Source organism: Lissotriton helveticus, chromosome 1_1, assembly GCF_964261635.1.
Source record: "Lissotriton helveticus chromosome 1_1, aLisHel1.1, whole genome shotgun sequence".
Taxonomy (NCBI): domain Eukaryota; kingdom Metazoa; phylum Chordata; class Amphibia; order Caudata; family Salamandridae; genus Lissotriton; species Lissotriton helveticus.
In genome coordinates, this window is record NC_136057.1 from 631,995,852 (window position 1) to 632,020,801 (window position 24,950).

At 50.6% G+C, this 24,950-nt stretch overlaps 1 protein-coding gene across 10 annotated transcripts in view; it reads left to right on the forward strand.

The window, feature by feature from the left end:
* UPF2 (UPF2 regulator of nonsense mediated mRNA decay) overlaps window positions 1–24,950 on the forward strand; it is a 1,696,571-nt gene that overhangs the window by 626,409 nt on the left and 1,045,212 nt on the right. For all 10 annotated transcript variants that reach the window (XM_078674159.1, XM_078674161.1, XM_078674162.1 and 7 more), the window contains one exon: window positions 4,714–4,830. In XM_078674159.1, coding sequence (XP_078530285.1) covers window positions 4,714–4,830 — 117 coding nt within the window. The remainder of the gene's footprint in view (window positions 1–4,713; window positions 4,831–24,950) is intronic.

A 24,950-nucleotide genomic window follows, 5' to 3' on the forward strand; every position in this document is an offset into this window, starting at 1 on the left:
CTTGGACAGGAAACCTATTGTTCAGGCCTCCCCTGCTGGAGTTTTGTCCAATAGCAGGAGGTCAGACTCGTGTCTGTGACAGCAGCATCCATTTTGTGATGCTGAGGCTCTTTAAAACTTTACCGGGTATACCAGTGTGTACATGTCTTCTCCCTCTAGAAGGGTGGAATGCTACCCTGCCGCCAGAATTGGCGGGGGGGGGGGTTAGGGGGGGGGGTCGTATTCCAAAGTGTTTGACACCAAACACGACATGTTTTAATAAAGCCAAACCAAAGTTAGCATTAACCGCAAGGATTATAATGCAATTAAGAGTATATGGTATGGCTATATCATAGAACAGCTATAAGGAAGGGATACCCTCTTACACAAAACCAGGCACTCTGCCTTCAGGATTGTCAAGGCCTGCCATAGGCCACCCTACCCAGGCTGCAAGTGCAGACCTGTGGTGCCATTTGGAAGGCTTCCCAGCAGTGGCATAATACATGCTTCAGCCCCCTGGTAGGCCTCTGGGGTACCTATACCCTTGGTACTTAAGGTACCATATACTAGGGGCTCACAAGGTAACTCAGAAACCAATCTGGTATGTCCCTAATGTACATGGAATCAATTTAGAGAGAGAACAGCTAGGCTGTGGTCCTGATTAGCAGGGCAACAGCCAGACTAAAGTAAAAACAACAGTGAAACACAGCAAAAAGTGGGGGTAACCATTGGAAGCAGACCCTACACTCCTTCATATCTTTCTTAGATACACCATACATGGACATCTTTTTCTGTTCTCACACAATTCCATCATTTCCCTTTATGGCGAAAAACAATCTGAAGATGGAGTCGATGCCCATGCACACTATAGCCCATAGGAGGAGTCGCCTACCTTGTGAGGAAAGACTTCATTGTTTTTGATCCCAAGAGAATGATCAGCTTATACTATTGCTTCTATGTGGTCAGGACACGAGTTCAGACCTGATGATTAACTGTTTGTAGGATTTGTTGGAAAGATGAAGTGCAAGACACTCCACCAAAAGATCTCTATCCATATGTGCAATCCTGTGCATAGCGATCTACTACACCATGGTGCACTAGTATCCTCCAGAAGGTATTAAAGTTCATTTTATTGGAGCAAAGTCTTCTACAGCACTACTGGCAAGAGTGGTGTCAGTGGTGGATATGTGCAAACCTGCAGCTTGGGCATCCCTCCATACTTTTCCCCCAAACACTATCACTTAAAAGTGAGGAGGGATGGTCACTTCATTCATTCAGTTCTTCAGGACTTTTGGTATAACCAGCCTTGTGCTTAGCTATTGATGTGGAACTGCTTGGAGAATCTATTCAAAAGGTGCAGAATCTTCAGGTAGAAGTATCCATCAGATAAACAAGTTACTTACCTTTGGTAAAACGTTTTCTGGTGGATGCTGGAGCTACTTGTAAATTCCTCTACGACCCACTCGGCTCCCCATTGCACAGCTTAATATACAAATAATACTGTTATCATGAAGTCTTTGTTTGACTGAAATCTTCATCTATCCGATTAAGATGTTAGTTGCATCAGTTTTCCGCAAAAACATGCTAAAAATAGATGAGAACTGATGTCAACAATCACACTGGAGCGCTTTATGGCTCTAGTGCTATCATGAAATACTGTATGTGGCCCGGAGGTGGAGCTGACTCACTTCACTTGTGTGTAAGAAATATTGAACATTTTCAGAATATAGTCTGATGCCTGGAATATTCACAAAAGGACTATGCAGGTAGATGCAGTACCCACCAGAAAAATGTTACCAGACATAAGTAACTTGTTCGACCGGCACGGTAGTGAGGCGAGTCACTCCTGCCTGCTGTCGCCCAGAAGGTGGCAGCTTTATGGCCCTTCAGAATTCCAGTTTTCTGTCCCATCACTTTCTCCACTATCAGTCCATCACAAAAAATAACTTCTGCAGATTGATGAGCAGGGCTCTGCCCTTCTCTTCCAAGACCTGCCCCCTCACATCCAGGAAGTTTGGGCTTTTTTAAGCAAGTATGTTGTGGAGGTGGTTCAAAAGAACAAGGTAGGGTATCTGTTGTTCTTGTTGTTTTCTTTCCCATACTATATCTTTGTGTTCTGAACCATTTCCTTCAAAAACAAATAGAAGGTCAAGTTGGACTCTCTGGCACAGGCTTTTTTAGCTATGAAATTGAAAGGGATATCTTTATATCTGCACCTCAACATCTGGCTGCTGAATATGTGCTCACCACAGCATGTGTCGGACCACCTTCTGGTCTCGATGTCCCTTCTCTTCAACCTGTGATTTTCTATCAAAGGTGTACCTCCCATGCTCCCAGTATCCCTTCTTCTTTGAGGAGAAGCCTCATGCTGTCTCCATCAAGCCTATTTAGCCGTCAAAGTAGGTTTGGAATATTCAGGCTGCTAGTCCGATGTTTAGGGAGGAAACTCTTCTTCAGGACCCTAGAGTCCTGTTTGTGTTTTTTTTAGCCTGCTCACCACCTCTTTTTTGCTGATACCTATTGCTGGGAGGCACATGCATGCTCTTTAGTGGCTTCCGCTCCAAGTGTGCCCAGCACCGGGGAATCCTCATTGACTGCATTTCCTAAGAGGCAGCTCTGACCCTGCACTGGTGGCTGTTGACAGATCACCAGTACATGAAGCCTTTCTACCTGCCCCCAGTTGCACACTCATCTCGATGCCCTGGAGATTAGATGCTTTTGCTCTTCATCAGAGCAGATGTTCCTTATATCAATTTAAATCAGCTTTGTGCAATTCTTGTTTATCTCAATTTTTGCCTTCCTGCTTGGTTCTAGTCCTTATGGAAAACTTTGACTGCTATATGGTACTCCAGCAAGCCGGGCATTATTGGTTCATGTCTTCTGTATTTTTCTGGGTGAACCTTCTCACACAGTAATAGAGAAAGGTTCTGCTTCTGAACCTCCAGAGCCTCCACCTTCATACCTGCAGATTGAACTGGACAGTGTGAGCTCTTTTAACTTATCCTTATAAATCTTGGCCATTATTTTGTCCACTTCATGTCCTTCTACCGTATCTGTCTACCTTGGTTGATGGTCTCCTTTTGTTGCCTTATGCACCAAGGAGGACATTACCCCTACTAAGGTATGTTTATCAGATATGCTACTCTGTGATTTTGCTTGCCTTACAAGGCTTTGCTGTGGGCACTGTTAAAAGTAGTTTGTTGGTCCATTTCACCTCCCTCTGATCCTCTGATCAGCCTTCTCTATATGTCTCCAGTTGTATAGAGAATATTTGGGTTTATTTGTTTCCCCTTCCTCACTGGGCATTCTACAATGGCCCTTCATTTGGTGCTCAATTTCCTTGTGTACCTTATAAGCCCATTCGTAGTTGCTCATTCAAGCTGCTTACTCTGAAAATTGAGTGTCTGATCTCCATTAGCTTGACTGCATGTTAGCAAGCTGCAGGCGTTGTAGTATCAGCTGCCTTTATCCGTTTCATGTGGGTCAGTGGATAACCGTCCCAACCTTCTACACCCTTCCTTATCCCGCCAAGGACGATAAGAGGCTTCATCATCTGGAGTCTCTTAGGGCTTTCATCTTTTACATTAACAGGACCCAAGAGTTTTGGATCAATTACCAACTTTGCCTGGACTATGTTGGTTCCAAGAAGTGCAAAGTGATATTGGAGTGGACAATTACCCTTGGATTCCTTGTATGCATTTTAAAATCTGCTATGCCCTGGCCAAGTAAAAGCTTCCTGAAGGCATTGGATCCCATTTACTAGAGTTGAGCTGTCTCTTCAGAGTATCACTGGTTGTTTCTTTTGTTGGACATTTGCTGTGATGCTCAATGATCTTCACTTCACACTTTTAATATTACTATCATAACTGAGAGGGCCTTTAGCAAAAAGGGATATTTTGCCTGATCAATGTTGCAGGACATTCTGGTTTGACCATCCACTTAGACCAACCACCTTGGAGGTACTGCATGGATAATGATTTAAAAGGTGAGAAATCTTCTGGTAAAACTACCAATCGGAGTAACAAACAAATTGCCTTGGCTGATAATCTTACTAGTGGATACTCTCTCTCCACTTGCGGACTCCTCACCAATCCCACCCACCTCCCTCTTCTGAGAAATGGTATTGAAACATCTAATAATGTCTCAGTAAAATTTGACTTACTGAGTTTTCTATCAGTATTGCTGACCTTCTCTCCACCTCTGAGGCGTCTTGTACAGATCGGTGATGCCACATTCTGGGTAGGCTGGTATTACTAGACATGTGGGTCCCAAGCTCCCTGAAACCAGGCTACACCTGACTGAAGAGCCCCAAACTAGATTTGGGCTGCTTATGTTCTGGTTCATGTAGGACATTGTCTGGCAGTTTGGGCAGGATTGTTGTTTTTGGAGCAGGGTCAAGACTGATTTACATATGGCTGGGGCCAATCAGAGGTGGTGTGGTGGGTGAAAAAAGATTGACTGGAATGCAGCGGAAGTGATGGTCAGTGCTTGAGACTAATTCAAGCATTACATCCATCCCTTTGTTGTTGTTACTCTAAGCTGGGGCGCCACCTTTCCGTGTGAGAGAGCTATTTCAAGATTCTGATGCCTAGAGGGATTTAAAAGTGGAGGTTCCTGCAGGTAAATAGAGTAGCCACCATGAATATCATTATCAAAGCAAAGTAACATATTCATTTGGATGTTCTTCGCTTATGTTAGTGTTTGATGAGTAATTAATTTTCTAATATCATGCAGATGCTCCTGTCTGACTTCTCTCATCACCATATTGAAATGGCATGCACCTTACTTGAAACTTGTGGAAGATTCCTTTTTCGATCTCCTGATTCTCACTTAAGGACCAGTGTTCTTTTGGTAAGTTATTAAACATCACATTTTTTATTTTGTTTGAGGTTCTGTAATTTTTGTTTTTGAGAAGATAAGAGTATTTTTCTGCTATTACACTCCAAAATAATGTTATGTGTGCAACTATGCATATGGAATTTCTACAGTGCGAACCTGGTGAAAACGAGGCAGAGTAATGTACATGGTCAAATACAAGCCTAAAGTCCATGATTAATAGGAGAGATAATTGGGTTGTGGGAGTTAATGCATGGTGATGTAGTATTGGTGAGATGTAGATGTGAGTCTTCAATTGTTGCCTGATTTGGAGAAGCATTGGGGTGGTCCTAATGCATACAAGGATGTTTTTTTAAGATCATGGGTGCATAGATGGGGAAGACGGGCCTTAATGATTTACGTAGCTTATGTATGAATATGGTATTACTATAGTGGGAGCCCTGTACAGGGTCTAAGGCCAACATAAAGACATTGAGTCATAGAAAAGATAGCTGAGTTTTGGACAGTTTTTGCACTGTGATGTAATGTTCTTCAAAGAGGTGACTCTTCAACTCTAAATTGGAGCAGTGTGCGGGCGGTCATGATGGATACTGGTATGTTGTTCCAGATCCTGGGAGCATATATGGAAAAGGCCTCCTGTTTTTTTTTTTATATTAACACGTTTTGGCTGCAGTATGATAGTGTGCTGACTGTGAATGTGCCAAATAGCACCTGAGATGGTGAGCTTGTTTATAAGATAAACAGGGGTGCTAGTCATATTGGCATTGTAAATGTCGCAGCTGTTTTTGAAGATTGTGCGTGTCGGGGGAGGGAAGGCAATGGAGTTCTTTCAGGATGGAGGTTATGTGGTCCTTTTTCTTCTGGCCCTGAATGAGACATACTGCACTGTGTAGGATGCCCCTAAGGGGTGCCAGTGTGGGAATGGGAGAGGCCATGAGATAGGGTTTACCACCATTCAGACGCAAGAGTATGACGTTTTGAACAGCATTTCTAAAGTCACTTTCTGGGATAAGGGGGTTTGACTTTCTTTAGAAGAGAAAGTTGGTACTAGACTGTCTTTGTTATTTTTGAACTTGGCATTGTTTCCCTTGTGTGTGATCTCGGGGTCCTGGGTGAATCCAAATGACCTGGCATTTAGTGAATGTCTGGATTTGATGCGGTCAAAGTTCATATCATTGAGCTGGGTTTGTGCTGGGTCTTGTTGGTTGTTCTTGGCAAATTACAGGAGTTCTGTGTTGGTTGGGTTGAGCTTCAGGTTGGCGCTGGACATCCAGGTCCATATCATTGATCAAGGTTTATACTATATATCTTGGCAAATAAATGGAACTTGCTCTGTTGGGATGAGTTTTAGGTATCTACTAGACTTCAGGTATAGATGATGTGCAAGCTGTGTTTGCGACATTGAATATCTGAAGCTGATGTGACTTTAAAGGACAGTTGTGTGTTATCGGCTTACTGGTGAATCCTAATACTTTTATATGTGAGTAGAGCTGCTATCGGCTCCATGTAAAGGTTGAAGGTGACAGGAGATAGTATGAAATCCTGGGGAATTCCACTGATGACCAGGATCTTTCAGGACCTGTAAGTGTCCATGAGAACAAATTGGAGTTGGCTGAAAAGCTAGGAGGAGAACCACTGAAGTACATTTCTGGTGAATCACATTCGAGACTTCAGGGTGCTTATGAGGGTGGGATGGTTTACTGTGTTGCAGGTAGTTGAATGTACAGCAATATCAGTTCCGCATTATTTTTGTCATCCGAACACTGGTGAAAATATTACACCTCATGTACAATTTATTTTACAGGCTGAATTTCTGTTTAGCAAAAGCAGTTTTTGTAATGAGCAATACGGCAAATACATTGGGAGTTTGTTTACAAACTTGTAAATGTTATCCTACAACAGTTTAAATGCTTAACAGTGATCTAGCCATTTAAATACCAGTTTTTGTTCCCCTTTGTCTCAGGGCTTTAAAAACAAAATGTAAATAAACACATTGGTTTCTCAAAATAAATCATGCAGTACAAGCAAAAAAGTGCATTATAAATGTGTCCGACAATAATGATCATAACAATCACTCAAACCCACAATAATCCATAATTTGCACCAGATTGTATGTTGCCTTTGGGGGCAGCAACTTGTCACATAGATTTGTTCCTCCAGCTTCGTGCACCAATTCATGGCAGCTGACAAAGCAGCTAAGGGGGAGGATCAGCGTAGTTCCAAGCAAGGGCAATGCCTTTTTTCACTATCAAGGTACCCAGCCAAATAAGGAACACTCTCCCCCATTTCCCCCTATCCTCTGATGTTTTCTAAGAGGACCAACCTGCTATTCGAGGGGAGGTGTCTGAGTCTCTCGAAAATCCGAGAGAGGGAAGTAAAAATAACAGCCCAATACTTCATAATCTGAGTACATTTCTAGACTACATGGAAAAACATTAGTGCTCCCCTCGGAGCATCTGAAGCATACAGGTGACTTTTGCACCCGCTACAGAGGTTTCAGGTAGGTAATGTGCAAGCATTTTATTTGGATGACTCAAAGCCTCGAGGAGATCACCAGCAACAGTGGTGCCATCTTATCTTCTCTCCAGTCACTGTCGTCTATGGGACCAAACCACAATTCCATTTTGCTTTGAGTGGGTGTAGAAAAGTTCCCCTTTTTGACATGGTTGCCCAAACTTTTTGCCTGGTGTTTGATGTGATTTTGACCGGAAGTACCCTGGGTTCCTGCTAACCAGATCCCCAGTGCCAAAATTCTTTCAGAAAACTATACAATTGTTTCCCCAAATGGCCAAACCTTTATCACTCCTTCTAAGTCCCTAGTAAATGGTACCCCTGGAACTTAGGGCAAAGATGCTAAAGAGGGACTTGAGGGCTGTAGCACGAATTGTGCACGAATTGTGCCACCCTAAGGGACCCCTCATCAAACACATACAGACTGCCAATGTAAGCTGCATGTCTTGGTGCAGACAAAAGTGGAAACATGACATGGCTCACATCCCGGTGTGCCAGACAATAGACACTGCATGCAGTATAGCTAAATCTGATTGAGCCTATTAGTTGTAGATTCCTTTTCATAGAATTTCCCCCAGGTGTCAGTCTGAATCTGGAGATTTGTCTTCAGCAGTTCCCCTGAGCGTCGTTAAGTGGCATTGGTCAGCTCTGTGTCCGTCATCTGCATTGTTGGCGCCGGGATGACATTGCATAATCTACATACATGGTGTCCATGTGCACTGATGTCAGTACTTTCTTTTTCAGTGCTAGCCTTAGCACACATCTGGAGAATGCTACCCCTTAGCTCTTTTTTGACTAGTCTTTTTCAACTTTTGTCTTCTTCTTTTTCGAGTTCCGAACTCCTGTTGCGTCAAGTGATGTCCCAGCGTCAGACCGGCTTCAAGCCTTGCTCCTCCTGTCATCAGGTGATGTCTGCGAAGGATCCGCACCTCATGTGCCTTTGGTGTCTGGAGCGCGACCACGACCCGAATTTGTGCTCAGAGTGCCGTGCCATAATCCCTAAGGCTTTGCGGCAGCGATCCCTAAAGCTGCAGGAGGCTCAGCACTCGGCTCAGCATCACTCCTGTTCTCGTTAAAGAGGAAGGTCTTGAATGGTTGCAGAGCCCACGCTCATCAACACACTCAGTCGTCCGGGAGGTCTTTGAGTGAGTCAGGGAAACACGAGAAGTTGTAGAAGCACAGGTGTTCTTAGACATATCCCCATCGGTCAGCCAGCACAGTGTGGGATTCAGAGCATCGCCTCTCTAAGGCTCCGTCTCCAGCACCTACTTTTGAGACGACTCACTGCTTTCCTGGGAGCCAGAGCATTTCCTACCCAATTCCCAAAGTTCTGTTACTCCCTGTACCTCATTTTTGGGCAGCCGACTCCACTGTTGTGCTTTCGGGGCCCTGCAGATTGGGTTGGGGGGCCCTAAGCTTTCAATGCCATAGACTGCGTCCCCGGAGGCCCTCTGTGGATTCAATCTGGATCGAAGCCGGTTGATCTCACTCGACTTTCCCCTAAGCCGATCCTGATGACGACGCTCCCACGCTGACCATGCCTCCAATCGGCGTCGACCGCTGTAGTTGTGAGGAGGGCAACTGAGGTACCTGGCCTCAAGCTCCCTACGATGGCAGAGATGCTTCAGCCTGCGCCTTCCTCTTCTGAACTCCTTTTGCCATTCAATGAAGCCCTCCTTCTGGGCCCTTGGTCCAAGCCCAACAGGGGGCTCCTGTAGATAATTGCCCACCGCCTGCCCCGGGCGACCCTTGTTCCTCACCCAACACCCTTCCCTGAGAGCCTGGTCATCCAAGCCATATCATCGAAAGGCATATTCCCTTCTGCTCCTCCAGATAGGGAATCCAAGAAGCTGGACCACCTTTGACAGAGGATGTTATCTTCCTCCAGCTTGGCATTGCTGTCGGTGAATACTGCTTGCCTCTACGGTCAATACTCCCATACTATCTGGGATACGGTTGCGCAGGTGCTGCCTCCGTGTCCGGAGGAGGCCCGGGCCATTCAATCTCAAACAGTTACAGACGGGAGAGACACAACCAAATTCCTCATACGATGTGGACTGGATACCACTGACTCACTGGGAACCACGTCAGTAGCTCTTAGACGCTCTGCCTAATTGAGGACGTCTAATTTCTCGGGGGATGTCCAGCCTTCCTTGATGGACATGCCCTTGGATGACATTCGTCTCTTCAGCCATAAGGCAGACTCGGCGATTGATTCAAGGATTTTCGAGCTACGGATAGATCCTTGGACCTCACAGTTACCTCCTGTCCGCCTCAGTCTGCCTTTCGTCCCTTTCATGGCTACGGAAGAGGTGCCCAGCCACGCCTTGTCCAGCCCAGCCTTTGAGTAATGCAAGCTGTCCAGCCTCTGCGTGGCAGCATACGTGGCACCCAGCGTCCTAGTGGTTCAGAGAGCCAGGGGGTGGGCCAGTCCACCCTTTCTCACCCCCGCCGCCGCCTCCAAACCTTTCTAGTCCGATGTTACAAGCCTATCACCAGCCAGTCTGAGGCAGGATTCACCGTCACCTCCTCCGCTGGCAATCCATCACGTCGGACAGGTGGGTTCTGCAGATAGTTTGATGGGGCTACTCCCTCCCCTTCGAGACTACCCCACCTTCCATGCCACCCTCTTATGATCGCATTTTGGAGGATCATTTGGGATTTTTCCGCAAGGAAAATTCGGCGCTCTTGGCCATGGGATCCCGAGAGAGGATCCCTGTTCCAGAAATAGGTTGTGGTTGCTATTCCCGCTACTTTCTGGTGCCCACAAAGAACTAAGGCTTGCATCCTAGCCTACACTTCCAGGTCCTCAACTTCTCCCTCCAGAAGGAGAAGTTCAAAATGCTCACCCTAGCCCAGGTTCTGGCTGCACTCGACCTAGGAGACAGGACAGTGGCGCTAGACTTGCATGGCGCTTATTTCCCTAATCTGAAAGAGACACGTTAGTATGAGATTCCTTACCTTAGAATATCCCCAGGCGTCAGACTGGATCCGGAAAGTTTTGCGTAGCAGTACCCTTGCGCGTCGGTAGGCGTCGTCTGCGGCTCCGCGTCCGTCGTCGTGGGCGCCGTGATGACGTCGTCGGAGTACTTAGACGCCGCCTCCGCGTGCTGACGTCAGTTCTTCTTTTTTCCGCGCCAGCAAGCGCAGATCTGGAAAAAGCAGTAACCCTAGTCAATTTTTTTCTAACTTTTTGTTAGTTTTTTGATCATTTCTCGAAGTCCTTCGACTCCGATTGGTTCCGTAGGGATGCCCGGCTTTAAGCACTGCGAGGATTGCGACCGCACGATGTCGGTCACGGATCCTCACCACCTGTGTTTAACTTGTCTAGGCATCGACCACGACGACAAGGCCTGCTCCGACTGCCGGGCCCTCTCTTCGAAAACCAGACGGGAGCGGTCCCGCAGGCGACTCGAACTCCAGCAGTCGGTCCCGCGCCGCCAGAGTTCTCGGTCCCAAGGGAGGTCGAGGGACAGGTCGTGGGCTCGGAGCCACCACAGCTCCGAGAGTAGGCCGCACTCCTCAGGGTCGAAGTCGTCGTCAGGTAAGAAGCACAAGAAGTCCAAGCGGCGTCATCGCTCTTCGGACTCCCCGCGACGCTCGCGCGATGCGGCCGGGGGTTCGGGTGACACCACCCACGCGGCTCCGTGAGAGTCGCGGGCGCCGCGTCCAGCTCCACACCCTACGGTCCCTGGGCTAGACGCGACGCCGGAGGAGATCGAGCGCTTCCTCATGGCCATGAGGAAACTCTCTCCTCCGACGGGCTCCGTGGCGCCTTCGGGCCCAGCGGACCTGTCTGGGGCCTCTAGCGGGTCAGGGGCGTCGGCCCCGACGCCGTCGGGTGCTTCGGCCCTGACGCCGCCGACACCTTCGGGCCCGGCGCCGCAGGTTCCCGTTATCCCGACGCCGCCGGTGGCTTCGGGCCCGGCGCCGCAGGGTACAGTGGCCCCGGCGCCGCCGGCGCCTTTGGGCCTGGCGCCGCAGGACCCCGCTAGGCCTTCTTCGGGATCTGGATCGTCGCCGGTGGACCTTACGACCTCCCCGGCGTCGGACCATCAGGTGTCGCCTCCGGCGCCGTCCTCGGGCGGCGCCGTCCCCGATGCCTCCTTCATTCCTGTTCAGCCGTCCGGACGGCTCCGATGGGCGCCGCTCCAGACGTCGTTTGGGGAGTTTCACTTCTATGAACAGGCCCCATTAGTTGAGAACCCTGAGTTTCAGGAGATGGGTGCTGAAGGGGATTGGGAGGGGTCTGAGGACCCTCTGACCAGAGAGTGTCAGTCTCATGAGGACTGGACAGGAGACCTTGGGGAGGCCAGTGGCCTGGACACCTCTCCAGACACTGGTTTTGTCTCCCCTCCTACCGTGGCTTCGGAGGAGGGGGCAACCTACAGTGTGGTGTTGATGAGGGCTGCCAAGGCCTTGGGCCTTGAGCTCCCCGTCGCGGCCGTGAGGACTAATCTCCTCACTGAGGTCCTTAAACCGCAGTCAAGCTCGGCTGAGCCTCTGCTGCCCTTTAATGAGGCCTTGACCGACGTTCTTCTGGGCACTTGGTCCAAGCCCGCTACGGGTTCGCCCGTAGATAGGAACGTGGCCAGACGCCACCGCCCCGCCCCGGGCGACCCATGTTTCCTGTCCACCCACCCTACCCCCGAGAGCCTGGTCATCCAGGCCTCCAATTCCCAGACCGCATTCCCATCGGCACCGTCGGACAGGGAATCCAAGAGGTACGAGCAGTACGGCAAAAAGATCTTCTCGTCCCTTAGTCTAGGACTGCGGTCTTCCAACACCGCATGCCTCTTGGGCCGCTACACCCACTCTCTGTGGGATACGGTCGCGGAAGTGCTGCCAGAGTGTCCGTTGGAGGTACGGGCCAAACTCTGCCAAGCCCTTGTGGAAGGCCGTGATGCAGCCAAATATTCTATACGGTGTGGGCTGGATACCACCGACTCACTGGGTAGAGCGATGGCAACGACGGTGGCGGTCAGACGCCACGCCTGGTTGCGGTCCGCCAACTTTTCAGCCGATGTCCAAAACACTCTGATGGACATGCCGTTTGATGGCCGTCGCCTCTTTGGCGACAAAGCAGACCATGCGCTTGAGCCCTTTAAGGACTCCAGGGCTACGGCCAAGTCCTTGGGCCTCTCGGCCCCGCGCCAGCAATCGGCTGCTTATCATTCCTTTCGTGGCCACGGAAGGGTTGTACCCACACGTGCTGCCAGCCACGCTCCGCAGGGTAATACCCAACGCGGTGGCGGCCGTGGGACCCGCCGTCCCGGTGGTCGGGGACAACGGCGAGGTCAGTCCACACCTTCCCCCGCAGCATCCGCCTCAAAACCCTCCTAGTCCGTGCTTTCAGGCCCATGTGACGCCAGTGGGGGGCAGGGTTCGCCATCGCCACCTCCACTGGTGCACCGTCACTTCGGACAGGTGGGTGCTGCAGATCGCCCGAAGGGGCTATGTAGGAGAGTAGGGTCTGCAATCCTATGATCACCCAGATTTTTGCTTTTTGCTGCACTGGTTTACGACTTTCCCTGGCTGTGGGCCTGCTAATCAGACCCACAGCCTAGCTGTTCTCTCTATCCAAATTGTACTCAGGTACTGAATTGGCACTGGGCCCTCTCCAAGTCCCTGTACCCAGGGCTGATGTGCACCCAGAAGTCTCCCAGGGGCTGAAGCATGTATTGGGCCACCCCTTGACTGACTAACTAAACTGACACAACTGGCTGCACGACAGCTGGGGCAAGGTGGTGTACTCACCCTTTGCTTTAGATATAGTATACCTATATCTAACCCTAAAATGGACACACAGATCTCCTATCAGTCACTCCTATGGCAGGCCTTAACAATCCTGAAGGCAGAGTGCTTGGAATCGTGTGAGATGGTGCTCTGGCATGAGCTGAGCCTGTCTGCGGCTTTCGGGATCTATCCCTTAGCCGTTTCCATGATATCGCATACCATATACTCTTAAGTGCATTATAATCCTCGCGGTTATATGCCAACTCTGGTATCGCTTTATCAAAACATGTCGAGTAAGGTGTCAAACGAATTGGAATACTAACCCCTCGCCAATTCTGGCGACGGGGTTACCATTCCACCCTTCTAGAGGGACACGACATGTATGTAACCTCTAACCCCGGTTAAAGTCAAACAGAGCCTCAGCTCCACAAAATGGATGCTGCCACCGAGACACAAGTCTGCCCTCCTGCTGCTGGGAGTCCTCCCAGAGCAGGAGATAAGGACAAAGGGTTTCCTGCCAGGGGCGGTGCCAGCACCGTCCCAGACAGGATTTTGTGTATCCTAGGTAGGCAGGGCTTCAGAGGAAGGTGACTGCAAGTGGCACCCCGGTGCTCACTGTGCATAGGCCGGCTGAAACCAGTACCAGGGGCACTCCAGCCCCTGGCCTGGGGAAAGCCCGCCAAAGGAGAGGGGTGTAACCACCCCCCTCCTGGTTCCACCCATAGGGCAGGACTTAGTCGCGTGCCAGCCCCCTTTTCCCAGATAAAGGTAGGAGCAGGCCCCCTTCCAAATTAGATCATCTTTGGAATCAAGACACGACTTTCTACGAAAGGACTTCAAGATTTCTTCTTCAAGATTCTCCCTTGTGACTAAGGAGTAGTCACCCTGCATCCGCAGGCACCATCCTAAGAACACTGCGGTCTGCTGTAAGTCCTTCCTCCGGAATCCGACTGCCCAGCTCGACAAGACCCGGCTTCCCCGGCTTCCCTGGCACCTCCGACCTCTACTCACCTCTGCAGCCAAGCTGAGAACCGTGAGTGCGACGAGACCTCAAGGGACCGACTATTGCCAAGACTGCACGACTTCTTCACAGCAAGCCCGCCGAGTAATCTCCTGGCGAGTGCTTTGGGGTCCGAGAAGCCCCAACCCTGAGCAGCTCCAGCACCGAAGAGTAGCCCCCCAGCATCTCCACGATCGGCGTGGGGCCCTTCTGCTTTTTGCTGCTCACCGCGTTGTTTGGCTACTAGCCCGCTGGCTTGTGGCCTTCTGAACGACGCCCGACGACATCACTGCTGCTAGTCTGGTTGCTCCAGACTGGCTCTTGCTCCCTTCCAGAAGAGGAGCACCCCGGACCCTCCTGGTCCACTCAAGACGCCATTTTGAGTCCACCGCGTGGGCTTGAATTAGCCAAGGCTTTGTTGCCCAATCCTGGGTTCTTCGACGCCGACAGCTTCATCCATCGTGGGACAGCTCGCCTCTCCATCCTGGTCGCCGACAACGCCTCCTGGTCCGTGAGATCTGCAGAGCACAGCGTCGCCCACTCACCTAGTCGAGGTGACTACCATCCGGTGCCCTCCTGGTGCCCACTGACTACTGGCTAGTAGTCATGAACTTGGTCCCCTCTGCTTTCAGGTGTCATCCATCTTCAAGATCCAGGCTTGGATCAACTCAAACTCTCTTCACTGGTCGCCTGCCAGCATCTTTCTTCCAGGCTCCTGGTTCGTCGACGAGGATTCCCGACGTCTTTTGAGACCTATGCAGCTGCAGCCCCTGGGCTAGGTAACTTCGGCATTTCGGTGCCCCAGCATAGCCTCACTATCCAAGGGTCAGGATCCACTGTCGTTTTCTCCCTACCAGGTCGGGTTCGCCCGTGAACACTAACTTTAACTTTACTAGCTATCATAGACTTTGTCCCGCATCCAGCGTGAGAGTGCACACTCTGCACCCGAGTCCCCTGGGTCTCCTAGAAGTAATCTAACGATTCTATAGTCAAGTCCTAGCGATTCCAAAGCCTATTAGTACTGTACTTACCTGCTAGTAATTTCGCATTCCACTTTTAGAGTATATGGTTTTTCGTGCCCCTCGGGCATTTGTATATACTGTGCTAACTTAAGTATTTTCGTAAGAGTTTTGTTGTGTGCCTAGCACCCTGTCCTCATAAAGAGTACAGGGCTGTTGTGATTCTAATAAATACACTGTTTATTTTCATAACACTTGTGTGGTGTCCTTTCACTGGGTGTTCAAGGGGTAATGTGATGGTAAAACAGCTGGCTTAACACGCCCTCTAGAGTCCTAGCCTTAGACTGCTCGTATCCATGCTACTAGGATAGCTGGTCTATAAGGTTGACTTACAACCAATCATCAATAAGGGTTGTTTGGACTGATATATAGTGATCACTAGAATAGTGAGCACTGCACATCAGGCCAACTTCTCACAGGCTACTCCCTCCCCTTCGAGGCGACTCCTCCAGCCATGCCACCGCAGAACCACAGTGTATTAGGGGATCATTTGCGACTTCTGCAGGAGGAAGTTACGGCCCTCTTGGCCAAGGGGGCCATCGTGCGCGTTCCTGGACCAGAAGTAGGGTGTGGTTGCTACTCCCACTACTTTCTGGTACCCAAGAAGGGCAAAGGGGGCCTGCGCCCTATCTTGGACCTAAGGTCAACGGCTGCTTCCGGAAGGAGAAGTTCAAGATGCTGACACTGGCTCAGGTCCTAGCTGCCCTGGATCCAGGAGACTGGATGGTAGCGTTGGACTTGCAGGACGCTTATTTCCACATCCCCGTCCTGCCGGCCCACCGGCGCTACCTGCGGTTCACGGTAGGCCACGAGCACTTTCAGTATACCGTGCTCCCCTTCGGCCTAACCAGCGCCCCACGGGTGTTCACAAAGGTGATGGCGGTTGTCGCAGCTCACCTGCGCAGGGTTGGGGTTTCAGTCTTCCCCTACCTCGACGACTGGTTGTTGAAGGCGGGCTCGCCCCAGACAGTCGTCAGCCACCTCCAGACTACGGCAGATCTCCTGCACCGGCTGGGGTTCTCCATCAATGTGCCGAAGTCACACCTGTGCCCCTCTCAGAAGCTCCTTTTCGTCGGAGCGGTTCTCGACTCGGCGCGGTTTCGGGTTTATCCACCCGAACAGTGGGTCCGGGATATTCAGGCTCTGATTCCCATCTGTCAGCCGTTATCCCGGGTCTCGGTCAGGTTGACGCTGCGGCTTCTGGGGTTGATGGCCTCCTGCATCCTGCTGGTGCATCACGCCAGGTGGCGGATGCGGGCTCTGCAGTGGGACCTGAAGTTTCAGTGGGCCCAGCATCAGGGCAACCTATCCGACCACGTCCTGATCTCGGAAGGCACTGCGAGACAGCTGCAGTGGTGGCTCACGGACCGCGATTGGGTCAGCGGCAGATCCCTCTCCCTTCCCCAACCGGAGCACGTAGTTGTGACGGACGCGTCCCTCCAGGGATGGGGTGGCCACATGGGAAAGGCGGAGATCAGAGGTCTCTGGTCTCCGGCGGAGGCCCGGCTCCACATCAACCTGTTGGAGTTACGGGCGATTCGTCTAGCGCTGAAGGCATTCCTCCCCTCTGTCAGGGGGAGTGTAGTGCAGGTGTTCAGAGACAACACCACCGCCATGTGGTACTGCAACAAACAGGGTGGGGTCGTGGACCCTTTGCCAGGAGGCTCTGCGCCTCTGGCAATGGCTGGAACGCCAGGGCGTGACCCTGGTGGCTCAACACCTGGCAGGTTCTCTGAACGCCAGGGCGGACGAGCTCAGCCGTCGGTGCATGATGGATCACGAGTGGCGTCTGAACTCGGACGTGGCGCAAGGCCTCTTTCAGCGATGGGGAGAGCCTTGGTTAGATCTATTCGCCACCGAAGAGAACGCGCAATGTCATCAGTTCTGCGCATTGGAATTTCCAAGGCAGCACTCGCTCGGAGACGCTTTTCGTCGCGAGTGGAGTTGCGGTCTGTTGTACGCCTTTCCGCCGATACCACTTCTGCCCAGAGTGCTGAAGAAGATCAAGCGCGACCGGGCCCAAGTCATCCTTGTGGCTCCGGACTGGGCACGAAGGTACTGGTATCCAGAGCTACTCAGTATGTCAGTCGATCCCCCGGTTCGTCTGCCTCTTCAGGAGGACCTTCTGTCGCAGCAGGGGACGGTCCTCCACCCGAACCTGTCCAGTCTCCACCTCCATGCTTGGAGATTGAGCGGCGACAGTTGAGGCCATTTGACTTGCCTCCTGAAGTCTGTAACGTCATTCTGGCAGCCAGGCGTCCCTCCACAAAGTCGATATACGCCTGCAGGTGGAACAGATTTGTGGCATGGTGCACAGCAAAGGCTGTGGATCCTCTTGCTGCCCCTCTTTCTGAGGTTCTTCTCTTCCTTCTTTCTCTTGCCCAGCAGGGCTCTGCTCTGGGCACTATCAAGGGCTACCTTTCTGCCCTTTCAGCCTTTCTAAGGCTGCCTGATCAACCTTCTTTGTTCAAGTCCCCTATAGTTTTCTAAAGGGCATCACTCACACATTCCCTCCTGTTCCGTTTGTGATGCCTCAGTGGGACTTGAACCTGGTTCTTACGTTACTGATGTGCGCTCCCTTTGAGCCACTTCACAACTATCCTCTTCGCCTTCTTACTTTGAAGACTGCTTTCCTGGTTGCCATCACCTCTGCCAGGAGAGTGAGTGAGCTCCAGGCCCTTTCTTGTACTTCACCTTTCCTTTCTGTCCATCCGGACAAAGTGGTGTTGCGTACCAAGCCATCTTTCCTGCCCAAGGTTGTTACGGCCTTCCATATCGGGCAGTCTATCACCTTGCCAACCTTCTTCCCGCCACCGCATCCCTCTAAAGAGGAAGAGGGGCTCCACCGTCTGGACCCAAAACGGGCGTTCTCATTTTACTTGGACCGCACACGCCAGTTCCGGGTGGATGACCAACTCTTTGTTGGTACGTGGGTGCTAAGAAGGGGAAAGCGGTGCACAAGAGGACCATCTCCTGGTGGATCATCTTGTGTATCCAGGCATGCTACTCCTTGGCTAGAAAGGAGCCCCCTGTTGGATTACGGGCTCATTCCACCCGAGCCACGGCGACTACAACTGCCCTGGGCCAGGGGGTGCCCTTACAAGACATCTGTCAGGCAGCTACGTGGGCATTGCTGCACACGTTTGCAAGACACTACTGCCTGGACAGCCAAGTCCGGAGGGATGGCTTCTTTGGCCGTTCCGTCCTCCAGGACTTTCTGGTGTGATTATTGATTCGCAGACCCACCACCGGGTTTGGTATTGCTGGGGTATCTATTCTAAGGTAAGGAATCTAATACTAACGTGTCTCATTCAGATGCACAAGTTACTACTTGTGTAACGATATATCTGTAAGAGACATTAGTTAGTATTAGATTCCTTACCGACCCACCCATCCTCCCCGTTCTGCGAACCGATATCTAGGGTTAGGGTTACCCCCTTTCAGGGCCCTAGTTTCAATGGCACCAGTGTTGGTTTTTAACATGGCTCTGCGTTTCTGGCGCGGAAAAGCTGTGTCTAAGAACTGACATCAGCACGCGGAGGCGGCGTCTAAGTACTCCGACGACGTCATCACGGCGCCGACGACGGATGCGGAGCCGCAGACGACGCCTACCGACGCGCAAGGGTACTGCTACGCAAACATTTCCGGATCCAGTCTGACGCCTGGGGATATTCTAAGGTGAGGAATCTAATACTAACTAATGTCTCTTACAGATATATCGTTACACAAGTAGTAACTTGTGCTTTCCATCCTGCCAGCCCACAGACGTTACCTCCGGTTCACTATGGGCCACGAACATTTTAAATTCACTGTGCTCCCCTTTGATTTTACCAGTGCCCCTCGGGCATTCACAAAGGTGATGGTGGTGGTCGCAGCTCATCTGTGCAGATCAGGGGTTCCAGTCTTTCCCGATCTCGATGACTGGCAGTTAAAGGGGGGCTCGCCACAGGCGGTTGCCTCCCACCTCCAGACTACGGCGTAGCTCCGGTATTCGCTGGGGTTCACTAACAACATGCCGAAGTCGCACATGACACCCTCTCAGACGCTCCTTTTCATCTTGGCGATTATGACACAGTGCAGTTTTGGGCCTATCTCCCTGAGCAACAAGGCCGGGTAGTCGGGCTATGATCGTGATGTTTCAGCCTCTATCCCGGATTTCGGTGAGAAATTCTGTGAAGTTGTTAGGCCTTATGGGCTCCGGCATCCTCCTGGTGGATCATGCCAGATGGCATATGCAGGCATTGCATTGGCTCCATTAAGTTCCAGTTGGCGCATCAGGGGAATCTTTCCGGCTACGTCTAGATCTCAGATGGCTAACTTACCAATATTGGATCAGAGGCCGATCTCTCTCCCTTCCCCATCTAGATCTAACAGTGGTGACAGATGCATCACTTCTGGGATGGGGCAGCTATCTGGGAGAGACGGAGATAAGAGGCATTTTGTGTACCCCCACTTTTTGCTGGTGTCATAATGTTTTCCGACTGGAATCCTGCTGAACAGGACCCCTGTCACTGTGATATCTCCCTAAATTTGACTATGGTAAGTACGTTGGTACGTTTCCAATTGGCTACTGGTGTTCACTTCTAAGTGCCTAGTATATGGTACTAAGGTAACCAGGACATTGGTACACCAGGGATCCTCCATGGGCTGCAGCATGCACTATGCCACCTGTGAAAGACCACTCAAACTGTGACTACAGGCCTGCCATTGCAGCCTGTGTGAGCTGGTGCTACCACCACTCTCAACACATATAGTTTTCCTTATATCTGAGATTCCTGCACTTAAAAACCTGTAAGTCACATCTAAGGCAGGTCTTTCAATCCTGAAAGCATGGTGCTTGGTTTTAAGTGTGAAGGTGTTCTGCATGAGTAAGACCAAGCCAGGAGCCGATTCTCAAGGCTTTGTAAGTGCGGTCAGCCATTTTGATACATAGAGTTGACATCAAATCAATTACGAGATGTATAACTGTATATAGTCTGCACTGAAACCGGTCATGTTTGGTATCAAACATGTCAGAATCCTACCCCAACACCGATTCCAGGGTATGATCCCATGTACTGAGGGCCCTCCCCTAGATAGCCCCCTGTATTCCCGGTAGCAGCCTTTGAGGGTCTAACAGCAAGCTAGTGCTGCTGCCGACCACAGACAAGAGTCTGCCCTCCTGCTGTTGAGCTAAGCTCAAGCAGGGGGGAGGTAGAACAATAGGTTTCCTGTCACAGGGAGATTTGATCACCTCCCAGACTGGATTTAGTGTATTGGTCTGGAGTGGGGGCATTTGTCAGCGCCACCAGACTGTTTGAAGAGCACATTTGGTGCCCTCGTTGCATACTTCAGTTGGAACCAATTCATGGAGCTGTTGGCTCCTGTTCTGGTGCAAAACTGAACTAAGGTCATGGGAGTATCCTCCCCTCTGTCCAGCTCCTTCTCTGGAAGAGATTCCTGAATCATCCCAATCCTTTCCCTAGGGTACTTAAGGGCTTACATGTGGGTGGCTCTTCAGATTTGTCGTGGGACAAGATTCAGATCCGAAACTACTTTGACTACAACTATCTGGGCACTTTGAACTTCGCATAGGAACCGAGCCTGCACCAAGGAAGACTCCTGCTGCTCCTAGTTGTGTAGTCGTGGCAGTCTTCTGCGTCATCTGTGCTTCATCCAGGTTCTTCTCCAGGCCTGTGGGCATCAAAGACACCCGAAGGAACCTCCCTTAGAGTGAAGGAGTCCTTCACCTGCATCTGCAGGCACCACAATTAAGCTGACTGTTCTGCTGCTCCTGATGTCCCACGGACTCAGAAGGGCTCAGCAACACAGGTGGTAGTTCTGCAGCTTCCTTGGGGCATGCAATGTCTTCTCAGAAAGTTTGATGCCTGTATCCCTCATCGGAACTACTGGAATAGAACCCCTGTGCACCACGTCGACTTGTCTTTGCCAAGGCTTGTTGTCTCTGTCCTCCAGAGACCTTCGGGCTACAAGAAGGTCCAGCATCTCTTCTACCAAGGTCTTCGTCCTCAACACATCCTCTGCACTGTAGGCCTGCATCTTTGGTGAGCTGCTCGAAGTCCTCTTGCAACTCTTGTGTCTTCAGCCTATGGGTCCTCTTGAGTCTTCTGTGGCTTTAGTAGGCTGTCCTGCTTGCTCAGGGCCTGATGTGACACACCTGCACTTGATGAGTTTCTTGGACAATGCTGGTCCCAACCTTACACCCTTTTCGTTTCCCTGTCTGTGTCTGCTGCCAAGACTTGTTGGTGCTCCTACAGGACACCAACCATCTGGTTCTTGACTTCCGACGTGCGACAGCTTCTGAAGGGCTCCTGGTCTTCCCCAGCATGGCCATGTCCTAACAGCTGCAGCAACAAAGTCACTGTCAACTCTCCTGCATCTTCTGTCATCTGCAGTCATTGGTCTTCCATGCCTCCTGGTCACTCCCTAGTGGCATAGACTCTTTCCCCTCTGCTTGCTTGTGCTTCTCTTCCAATATCCATCCTTGGATTCCACTGGACTCTTTAACCTTCTTCGCCAGCTGCATCTTTTCTGAAGTCCTCCATTGTGGTCTATGGCGGTTTCCGACGTCACTTAGCACCTATGCATCCATCTTCCCTGGTGTAGGTATCCTGGTTCCTTGGGTATCCACGGGTGGGGTGACTCTCCAACCTGTTTTCTTCCACGGGTTTTCTTCGCGGTCCACTGGGAAGAGTCCTTCTTGATAAATGCAACTGCAACTTCCCCATTCTTTTGCATTGAGTATGCAGCTTTGTTTACACTCTGCACACAGCCTCTATGGAGTTCCTGGGTACTTACCTTGGGTGGTTCCTTGTGTCCCCAGCTCTTCTGGTCCAAGTCTCGACTTCGGTTGCAGTTTGCATTCCACTTCTTTAGTGTATGGTTTGGTCTCCCCCGGATATCACTGTGTATTTGTGCTTACCTACCTGTCTGCCTTTTAAATATTGTGTAGATCATATTGATATCTCCTGGTAGGAGATATACTAATGTGTTTATGTGTGTGTTTATAAATATAACGACTTTTATAACTACACTGTGTTTCTTTTTATTTTAACCAACACTATGTGATTACTTCTGGTAAAACAAGATGCTAAACAATGCTCCTGGACTAAGCCTGAAGGCTGCTTTCCTCGGCTGCCAGTTAGAGAGCTTTCTATGGTTGTCTAAAACCTCCAAAATCACTGTAGGAAGGTTGACCCCTGACTATGGTTGCCCCCAACTTTTTGCCTGGTGTTTTGCTGGTTTTCTGACTTAGTTGACCTGAGGCCCTGCTGTTCAGGACCTCAGGCCCACTGCTCTCTCTGTAAAATGGATTCCATGTACCTTAGGTACATATCTAAATTGGATACTGAGCCACCTTATCAGTCCCTGTACAGTGTACCCTAGGTACCCAGGGCATAGGTGTACCCAGGGCCTACCAGGGGCTGCAGCATGTATTATGCCACCCCTGGCTGGCCATCCAAATCTGACACAACTGGCTGCTTGACAGCTGGGGCAAGGTGGTGTACTCACCCTTTGCTTTAGATATAGTATACCTATATCTAACCCTAAAAATGGACACACAGATCTCCTATCAGTCACTCCTATAGCAGGCCTTAACAATCCTGAAGGCAGAGTGCTTGGAATCGTGTGAGATGGTGCTCTAGCATGAGCTGAGCCTGTCTGCGGCTTTCGGGATCCATCCCTTAGCCGTTTCCATGATATCGCATACCATATACTCTTAAGTGCATTATAATCCTCGCGGTTATGTGCCAACTCTGGTATCGCTTTATCAAAACATGTCGAGTAAGGTGTCATACGAATTGGAATACTAACCCCTCGCCAATTCTGGCGACGGGGTTAGCATTCCACCCTTCTAGAGGGACACGACATGCCTGTAACCTATAACCCGGTTAAAAGTCAGACAGAGCCTTAGCATCCACAAAATGGATGCTGCCACCGAGACACAAGTCTGCCCTCCTGCTGCTGGGAGTCCTCCCAGAGCAGGAGATAAGGACAAAGGGTTTCCTGCCAGGGGCGGTGCCAGCACCGTCCCAGACAGGGTTTTGTGTATTGAAGGTAGGCAGGGCTTTAGAGGAAGGTGACTGCACGTGGCACCCCGGTGCTCACTGTGCATAGGCTGGCTGGAACCAGTTCCAGGGTCACTCCAGACCCTGTGCTGGGGAAAAGCCCGCCAAGGAAGTGGGTGTAACCACCCCCCTCCCAGTCCCACCCATAGGGCAGGACTTAGTCGCGTGCCAGCCCCTTTTTACAGGATAAAGGTAGAGACTGGCCCCCTTCCAAATCAGATCATCTTTGAATCCTGAAACTACTTTCTGCGAAAGGAACTCAAGACTTCTTCCTAAGATTTCTCCCTTGTGACTAAGGAGTAGTCACCCTGCATCCGCAGGCACCATCTAAGAACACTGCGGTCTGCTGTAAGTCCTTCCTCCGGAATCCGACTGCCCAGCTCGACGAGAACCGGCTTCCCTGGCACCTCTGACCTCTACCCACCTCTACAGCCCAGCTGAGAACCGTGGGTGCGACGAGACCTCAAGGGACCGGCCATCTGCAAGACTGCACGACTTCTTTCCAGCAAGCCCGCCGAGTAATCTACTGGTGAGTGCTTTGGGGTCCGAGAAGCCCCGACTCTGAGCAGCTCCAGCTCCGAAGTGCAGCCCCCCAGCATCTCCACGATCTGCGTGGGGCCCTTCTGCTTTCCGCTGCTCACCGCGTTGTTTGGCTACTAGCCGTTGGCTTGTGGCCTTCCTGACGACGCCCGACGACATTTCTGCTGCTGGTCTGGTTGCTCCAGACTGGCCCTTGCTCCCTTCCAGAAGAGGAGCACCCCGGACCCTCCTGGTCCACCCAAGACGCCATTTTGAGTCCACCGCGTGGGCTTGAATTAGCCAAGGCTTGTTGCCCAATCCTGGGTAACTTCGACGCCAACGACTTCATTTTTTTTTTTTTTTTTTTTTTTTTTTGTAAGACCTTTATTAGCAAAAAGATTTTTACACAGCATGAGCCTACAACCCTGGGGCCGGCTCGCTACGTTGGTAGTATCCACAGTTATACTTCGCTTGTGCACAGGAGAATAGTACAGTATTACAAAGTCGAGCCCCCCCACACATCCTCCGTAGGTCCACAAGCCGACGCATTACTTGAGTCTCACCATTTAACATTTTCATAGAAGGAAAACAGAAGTCAACATACCCCAACTAAGACCTCACAGCTCCATCGTACACATACTAAACATCAATTACGAAAATAGTTCTCACGCCCTCCAAGAGTTGCCATCCCCAGATACGGGTCCGTGCTTCAACAACCTCCCAGTTAGATTGAAAGTAAAGGAGAGTTAATCTTCCTCACTGGCCTGCAGAGAGGTGAGGTAATCTGTTAGATAACACCAAATGTCCTTTGGCCTGGACTTAGCCGGCAATTGCTCCTCATATGTTTGCAGTTTGTCACGGCATGTGGTCATATCATAGAGCCACTTTTTCTTCGTTGGCATTTTGCGGCTGTTCCAACATTGCGCCACTTGTCTCTTCGCCATTAGCAAAGCTATTGCACAAAATTTTCGCTTTAAGGCCCTGAATTGTGGCACAATACCCAGCAGACAGATCTTGGGTGTGCACTGCACCACTTCTCCCAGTATCAACGCTAGTGTGTCTGTAACCTCCCCCCAGTATGTCGTCACTCCTGCGCAGTCCCAGGCCAGATGCCCAAAGTCCGCCCCCTCCCTTCCACACCTTTTGCATTTGTCTTCCTCGTACAACCCAAACCTGAGCAATTTCGACGGCGTATAATATACTTGATGAAGAAATTTAAAATGAATAATCCTCAAATTGCCGTTAGGCGTCAGTATCTGTGTTAAAGCGCAGGTGCTACTC